The sequence below is a fragment of the Quercus lobata genome, chromosome 5, assembly GCF_001633185.2.
Source record: "Quercus lobata isolate SW786 chromosome 5, ValleyOak3.0 Primary Assembly, whole genome shotgun sequence".
Classification (NCBI taxonomy): domain Eukaryota; kingdom Viridiplantae; phylum Streptophyta; class Magnoliopsida; order Fagales; family Fagaceae; genus Quercus; species Quercus lobata.
In genome coordinates, this window is record NC_044908.1 from 86,842,106 (window position 1) to 86,851,011 (window position 8,906).

Consider the following 8,906-nt stretch of genomic DNA (forward strand, 5'->3'; position numbering starts at 1 on the left):
ATAATTATAATTACTTTGAATACTAAGAATTCTAGCAGAATCCCAAAAATGAATATACATTGGTTGAGAAAATGCAATGATAGTTTGGGTGGACATGCTGGGAGACTGGGAGAGATAGTACTTATAATAATTATATTATTATTGTGTTTGATTTGTGGCTTTTGCCTATTTTATAGAAATTATTGTATTGGTGACATAACTATTATTGTATAAATTTGTTACGGGCATAGCCAAATTTGTAGAAAATATTGTCCAGCTACTAAAAGATTTCTTTAAAAATTGCTTTACAAAACTTATAAATTCCAGCCACTGCATAAAAAAATATATAAAAAAAATTATCACAACTCCAAGAAAACTCAGCGATGAGTGATGACACAATTTTTGCTCTAAGAAAACTGTGTCTAAATAAAATTCTACTATAATATTTGAGAATGATGAAATCAATTTAAACTGCTGAAGCCAAAAATGAAAGAAGAAACCAAAAAAATAAAAATAAAAATCCAACTGCTCACACAAATTTTCTCTAAGAAAAATTAAGTTTATTGAAACCTACTCCACTAACAAATAGATGAAAAGGAATTAGAATTAATGTGTTTAGAATATGCAACCATAGCTAAAAGACAAACCAAAAAAAAAAAAAAATTTCGACAAATCAATTTTAACAAGGAGATGTCAATAATATTTGACATGAATTCACTAATTACATATTTTGGACCTCAAATGCATTAAAATGTGTATGTTAGATTACATGTAAATAATTTAAACCATGTTATGAATTCTATAAAAACACTATAATAAAATAATTTAAACCATTTTTAATAGGCTATTGAAATCTATTAAACATTTCAAATAAAGATTCATACATCCACCATAAAAAGAGAAATTGTCTAATAAACACGCTTATCATCTTAAAAACTAGAAAAGTTTGGTTAGTTTTGGAATTAAACTAATTACCTTGTCATCCATTGTATCCTTATTCAGAAATGCATCTATCACACGTCGTAACATTACAGCAACATATATGCATTTCGCACGGAAACTACCCTGGCGCACCTAGAAAAAAACAATAAAAAATAAAAGAACAATGGAGGACCATCATAAATTTCCAAGCTCAAAAGGTTGAAACAAAACTTACTGGTACATTTGCAAGAAACATATCTCGAAGGACAGGTAAAGCTCCCTATAAAAAAACTCAAGAGTAGTTGGAGTTAAAATTTTAAAAAAGATAAATTGTTTGCAATTGAAAAGAAATCTTACATACATACATATATGTTTTGTGATTGTATGTGCAAAGATTATATTGAAATACAGATCAAAACAAATACATCATCCACACACATACACACATATATATAAGGTAAAGAAGACCTTTTCTGATGCACTGGCATAAGTCCTCTTCGCCTGCAACAGCAATACGATATGGAGGTTAGGAAACACATGACAACCTGTACCACTTAAAATCAAAGATCACATCAAAAATCAATCTATTTTCAGGATACTAGTTCCATAGATACCAAGACAAATTCTAAAGATACTAATGCTAAGTTGACAACTTAGCACTACAAAGCAAATTCAAATGGATTTATTTATCCAAAAAATAATAATTCAAATGGATTTTGGGACAAGAGAAATAGCCATACAATTTTAAAAAGTTCTCTTCAATGTAAGTGTAACCCTAAAAAAACCAATTAATATGTTCATTTTTACATAATATCACACACATATTCCTCACCCCCTCCCCCCCTTTTTTTTCTTTTGAGAGCAAGGTTGAGAGTAAGGTCATAGATTCAAAACCCACCAATTGTCTGTAACTTTACCAACAAAATATACTTATACTTTGTGTGTATGTATAGATATTTATAATGTGTCAAATAAACATAGTTACAAGCTTATGTTGCAATAGGTCACAATGGGTCTAACACGTCTCTAGAATGTCCAAATTTGGAAATTCGTCAATCATTATGGCAAGTGTAAAGAGTGTTAAATATGGCCTAATTTTGTTTAAATTGTTAAAAAGGTAAAAGAAAGAATGGATCCATTGCAGAAGTGGCTGTGTTACTTAGCAACCAATCAAAAGAAATCAAGAAACTTTACAAATTTCACTTGACTGCATAGATGACATGCCCATCCATGCGGTAGATTCTTTTGGGTCAAAACAGATCAAACCAAAAAAATTATAACCATATATTATAGAGAAGATAGGGAAGAGAGTTCCACTTCAAGCCCCACATGCGAAGCTCAACAATAAGAAAAATGTCACCATGGTGAGCATTTGACTTTGTCCACTATGCGTGGTCTCTTTCTCACAATTCATAAAAATAAGCTGCATATCAGATTCTCAAAATTCCCCCTATTTTTTATAAGTATCAGATTCTGAAGATTCATTGCTAGACCTGAAGATCCAACAAACCTAACCATAATCCAAAAAAAACAAAAAAAATATATATATTTCAAAAAATTTCAGCCATCAGGAAGTCTACATTGTCACAAAGCAAGATATCTTTAATGTCAAATTAAAATCTACAAATTCACAATGAAAAGAGTGAGAAACTATTTTTTTTCAGCCAAGAAGAACAGGAATCAAACAACAGGAGTAATGACCCCAACAACTGCATCACCAATAATGATATAGGAGTAGTGTTGGATCCAAATAATGCTATAACAGTCCACTGTATGTTTCAACCACAGAAGTCCACTTCAAGTTATTAACACCAAGGAGTGAAATGCCACATTAATGAAATAAATTGCATTAAAATATCAAGCAGCATAACACCTTTGGATCAAGATACTCCAAAGCCTGCTGTTTTGTGAATATACCCTTGTTTGCACATTCCTGAAAGTTGAGCAACATACTAAAAAGGTAAGACTAAAAGAGAAAATATTAAAAGAATCAAAGAAGGGGTTCGCAGGCCCAAAATATAAATAACAAAGTCAGAAATATAAATTACAATGCCAACACTCAAAAGATACATCAGGCAATAATCAACCACCAAAGAATTTTATAATTACTCGTAACAAAGCACAAACTTCATTTTTATTATCTACTACACAGATAATAATAATAATAAATAAATAAATAATTTGTACACTTTCTGGATATATTGGGCTAATATCCATGAGTGACATCACGCCGGTATACAAACATGTGCATCTCTGTGTATACATGGGTGCAAGCACCTCCACAAGTTGATAGAAGAATAAAAAGGGTAAATAGAATGACATAATAAAGATTTGGGGTAAGGTTGCTTACCAATCACATCTCCCAGACCTGGTCAAAGGGGAAGGTTTGTGCACTTGATACAACTTTTTTATCTACATGTGGTTATGGTGGGCTTAGTTACAAGAATCTATAAATCTAGAATCTGAGATCACAGGAGAAAGGTTAGGTTTCAAGATTGAATTATGCCTTCAAAAGATTCAACAACTTTGATGGACAAAAGAAGTTAATAACTAAGAAAACCACTTGCTGGAATTCTCTAGCAACGGTAAAGGACGTACCGCTAGGAATCTTACAGAGCCTATTTATGATCTAAAATGTTTGAAAATTCTAGGGATTCAAGATTTTGAAGGGTATGGTAGAAAAGATTTGAGTTAGGGTTGAAAGGAAGGAAAAACAAGGAAACACCATGACCTTTCAAGGGCTGTGAACAGTACGTATGAACAATACCGAAAAATTCCCACAAAAAAAAAAAAAACACCTGTCCTTTGTAGGGGAAAGTTACCATTGGGATGTAACTATGTAAGATTTGTTCACCCAGTCCAGGATTGGAAACAGGAGTCAATTGCTCCTTTTATGGATTTGATTTATTTTGGGCAGATGAGACAGGATTGAATGGATACGATTTGTTGGAACCGCCTTCTCACCAATCCTATTCCTTGCCTTGGAAGAGTCTGTGGAAGCCTAAAGTTCCAACAAAGGTTAGGTTTTTCCTATGGACAACAGCTTTGCAGAAACGTTTCGTTTCACTACAAATAACCATCAGAAGTGGAGAATCGTTGTTCTAGATTGGTGCTGCATGTGCAAGAGGGATGGGGAAACTATTGATCATCTACATCCCATTGCATAGTGGCTAGAAAGCTTTATTTCAAGATTTTTTTTCATTGTTTGGGTGCATTGGATTATGCCAAAAGGTGTTGTAAAGCTTTTAGCTAGTCAGAAATACAAGTTCACCAGGTGTAGAAGTGAATTAGTTTCTTATTTTATTATTTATATTTAATGAGCATCCTGTATTTCATAAAAATTCGGGGCAATATAATCCTTACATAAGGGCCATCCTATCCAACTTTCGGGCATTTGTAATGATAAGATTTGGAGTATGATTTCCCATTGCCTCTGGCGGGGTCTTTGGCAAGAGAGGAATGCTCGGACTTTTGAGGGTTGTGATAAATCCTTTCATCAACTGAATTTTTGTATTCCTTAGGACTCTGTTTGAGTGGATAAATGTTGTTGGGCTGTTTTCTTTTACTACTTTGTCTAGTTTAATAGATCAATGAACTTTTAGCATTTAAACTAATGTACTGTTGTACACTTCTTGTGTACATGGGTGGCACCCTTCTAGCCTTTTTTTAATGAAACTTTACTTATTTTAAAATTAAAAACAAAACAAAAAAAAATCCAAAAAAACAAACAAACAGAAAAACCTTCATTTCAGTAGAATGGATCATGAAAGCAGCTCCCATTGCCAACTTCAGATAGTTTGATGTAGGATCTTTAGGAATTCAACACTATATTAAATTTCTTGATGAGATCTTGAAAAGTTCTTGAATAAGTGTTGATGTTTAAGGGTTTACGTAATGAAAAAAATGGGATTTTGAATGTGTTGATGGCTGTTTGGTATTAAAACAATGAATAGAACATTAAATAAAAAAATATAAAACACTAGGCTATCCTAAGAAATCATAACAAGGACTCCTAAATAACCTATTTGTAGAAAGACTAGGTTTACTAATTACAAGGAAAAAAGTTTTTTTTTTTATAAGTAAGAAAAAATATTATTAATATGGGAAAAGCATGAAAATACAAAGAGTTCACGGTAGTGAACAAGCAACCACTAAGAAATACTAATAGACAAAAGGAATTTCATAAGGGTAAAACAATTAGAGAGACCCCAACACCGAGACCAATCAAAGAGGGTTTGTTGGCTTAAATCTAATAACTGAACCACAGTTTTCCCCTTATCCTCAAAAGAACGCCGATTCTGTTCAGTCCAAATAGTCCACATTAAACAGCCTGGAACCAAATTCCAAATATCGGAACTATGCTTCCAAGCCAATGGTACCAACAAAATAATAAATCTGCTACTGAACCTGGCATGACCCAATCGATCCCAAACAGCTGAAGCATATACGTCCACAAAGAATGAGCTATCGGACAAAAAAGTAATAGGTGATCCATAGATTCCACATTACAACAGCACATACAACAACGATTCGCCAAAGAGCGACCACGAAACATAAGGTTATCCAAGGTTAGAATCTGACCATGAGCTGTTGTCCACATAAAAAATGCCACCCTTTTAGGAACCTTTACTTTCCAAATGCCCTTCCAAGGGAAAGTGGAGCGAGTTGCATTTCAAATCTTATGATAAAAAGACCGAATGTCAAACTTCCCACTTCCATTAAGACCCCAACGAAGCCTGTCACACCCATCACCCCTAGGAATCCGGATTTGGATGAATTGAAGTAGGGAATATGAAGCCGCTAACCCCCAATCATTGAAATCCCTAAAAAAGCTTAAACTCCACACTCTGTCATTATCACCCATTGGAGGGCTTAACACTTCAGAAACATAAGCTTCTTTATTGGCTGAATACAAAAATAACTGGGGATAAAGAATTTTAAGAGGGACATCCCCAGTCCATCTATCATGCCAAAAAAGAATAAGAGAACCACCCCCCACCACAAAAGACAAATGCTTAGCAAAACTTTCCCACCCTTCACTAATACTCCGCCATAATCCACAACCATGAGCCCTTCTGCAAACTCTAGTGCACCAACCCCCTTTCCCCTCCCCATATTTCATGGCTATGACCCTCCGCCGTAGATGAGTGATTCCATGGCCATACTTAAGGACTTCTAAACCAAATAGGAAAAGGACAACTCATAGGGTTTTGCTACAGCCAAGGACGGCCCATTCTAGAAATCTGGAGATTACAAATAAATAAGATTCAATTCAGCTTTAGATAAACTAAGCAAGGTACCAAGAGAGCTCTTCATCATCCAAAACATCCCAAATTAATGCTTGAGCACTAGAACCAGCTTTCCCTAACCTCCTATACATCTTTAAGGGGGCTGCCAATTACGTTCCCTATGGGAAGTGAATGTTTTTTATAAATGTGCACATTTAGGCAACAAATGGCAACAGCAAGGTAGAGCAATTATCATGGATGGGCCAAGAAAGCAGCAGTTGTGTGTAAACTTGAGGCAATCCCATGCAAGTGGGCATGTCTAAGGGGGAAATTATTTGTTAACTGCTTGTTGACAATTATTTGGCTGCAACACATATAATTCCCTAAGGCAGCTTGGCGTTTCAACTGCAAAGCAGAAAAATGAGTGTGTGTTGTGCATGGAATCAATGCATTCTCTAGGTTTTCTTGTGGAAGGCAAATTTAGCCAAGTGATGCCTGCTGTGAGTTTTGAAAAGGGAGCTTGAATTTAGTTTCTACTTTGCAGGAAGGTAATAAAGGTTGGGAGACTGCTCTTGTAAACATGGTGTGGCTGTGACAAATTGGGATACTTAGTGACATCACAAGCTAGAAAATTTGGGGGTAAATTCTGCTTTGACTTATAAATTTTAGTTAGATTGCTTAAACAATATTTGACATTTCCAACAAAGAGATTAAATGTAGACTTCAAATCCTTGACCATATTGCTACCTCAATGGATGGCAAAAGTACAGCACTATAACGAGGATCTCTTCCAACCATCTGTACAACTTCTTGATCACTCTCCATTCCCATTGCCTTCATGACTACCATAATAGGAATCTGTAGCAAATGTTAAATAATTTAAAATTATCAACAATATAATCTTACAACAACTAGGAAAAAGAGAGAAGCAAATAAACTTGGATCAGAGATGGACAAAAAGGGAAAAATAGATGGTAGCTATGCAAAGACCTTTTCCGAAAACATATTTAGGTGTAAATACATCTTCCCCTTTTCCATCAAGATAACTGTTTTGCTTTTCCGATCCTCAGTGCTGCTTGTCACAGATGCGTTGATGCTGAAACCACGCAATGGAAGCAGCCATAAATACATATTAAGTGATTACATAGTACCCAAACTAAAATTTGGAAGAATACAAATGGGTTACAAACATTAGTCAGGAAGTCATAATGGACTAGTATAATAACATAAAAGACCACCAGTAACAAAACTATTGAAAATTAAATCCCCCGCCCCCAAAAAAAAAAAAAAAAAAAAAAAAGAAACACTCTGCATGATTAACTGCATCCAAATCATAGTAAAAATATACCAGTAATATATGATTTGAGTAAAAATACTCAGCTAATGTAGCTAGCCACAAGTCCAATTAATCATGGTTGACACCATGGAACCCTTTACATCACTTGATCATGCTGGGACATGTCCCCAATTACTTCCCTATTCTCTAATAATCATGCCTTATAACTTTTAAGCATTATTTTGTCTGCTCTTACTTCTCTTTGTCCGTTCCATATCAATATAGTCACTCTTTTGTACTAGAACATTCATAGGCATCATGTCCTAACCATCTCAAAAGATTCTACATCATTTTATCCTCAGTTAATATTACCCTCACTGATGCAGCCATCTACTTCGCAACTTCGTCTATTCAAGACTTATTTAATGGGAACCCCATGTGAAGTCCAATTGAAATAAAAGTCATGGTCTTAAATGTCTAGTTATGGCCATTCTTTTAGTCCCAAATGTTTCATTTAAATCTGTAATATACCCGTAGGTACATCTATTGACTTTTTTTTCATTTTTGTTTTTTATGCCAACATTTAAAAATATTTTTTAAAATCTTAAACCTAATGGAATGCACACGTATTCCATACCATATATATTACACTCCATATATTACTAAATATGGTCATGTAATTTATATAGATGACCTAACAAGTTGTCTAAATAAACTACACAGATTTTCATTTGGCCTGTCACCTATTTCCTCCAATCTGATTTGAAAGAAAATTTGTGCATAGGGGATAGTTACCATTGGGATATCGGTTTTGTTTGCCTCATCCAAGGCTGGGAACTACAGTCGATCACCACTTTTATGGATTTAACTTACTTTTTGGAGAAAAGATGAGTAACAGACACACTTTGTGAACTCTATCTTCACAGATTGTCTTCACTCAACATCTCATCAGTCATATACTTGAAAGAGTCTTTGGAAGCCTAAAGTTCTGACAAAGGCTAGCTTTGTACTACGGACTGCAGTGTTTGGGAAAATTTTAATTACAGATAACCTTTGAAAGCAAAGATTAGTTGTGATAGATTAGTGCTACATGTGTAAGAGGAATAGGGAAACTATTGATCATCCACTTCTCCATTGCACAATGGCTAGAGAGCTTTGGACCATAGAATTTTCACTGTTAAGGATTTATTGGGTTATGCCACAAGATGTTGTGAAGCTTTCAGCAAGTTGGAAAGGCAAGTTTAGGAGGAGTTCTAATGTTGAAACCTGGAGCATGATCCCTCATCACCCTATGTGGGGTCTATGGAGGGAGAGGAATGCTCGGTTTTGAGGGCTGAGAAAGATCAGTTCATAACCCGAAGCTTTTAATCCACAAGACGTTGTTTGAGTGGATAAATGTTTCGGGGTTGTGTTCTTGTGCTGCTTCCCTGATTTCCTTGATCGATACTTTTAGCGTTTAATTTTGGTAGATCTATTGTACACTTCCTGTGTACATGGGTCTG

General features: G+C 34.7%; 1 protein-coding gene across 1 annotated transcript in view; it reads right to left on the reverse strand.

Moving 5' to 3' along the window:
* Positions 1 to 7,259, reverse strand: part of LOC115991388 (DNA-directed RNA polymerase III subunit 2-like) — a 44,428-nt gene extending 37,169 nt beyond the window's left edge. Inside the window, exons 1-6 of the mRNA XM_031115088.1 lie at positions 7,119 to 7,259; positions 6,876 to 6,986; positions 2,774 to 2,833; positions 1,369 to 1,401; positions 1,136 to 1,180; positions 955 to 1,053 (exon numbers count right to left, since the gene is read on the reverse strand). Coding sequence (XP_030970948.1) covers positions 955 to 1,053; positions 1,136 to 1,180; positions 1,369 to 1,401; positions 2,774 to 2,833; positions 6,876 to 6,986; positions 7,119 to 7,259 — 489 coding nt within the window. The remainder of the gene's footprint in view (positions 1 to 954; positions 1,054 to 1,135; positions 1,181 to 1,368; positions 1,402 to 2,773; positions 2,834 to 6,875; positions 6,987 to 7,118) is intronic.
* Positions 7,260 to 8,906: the final 1,647 nt, after the last annotated feature.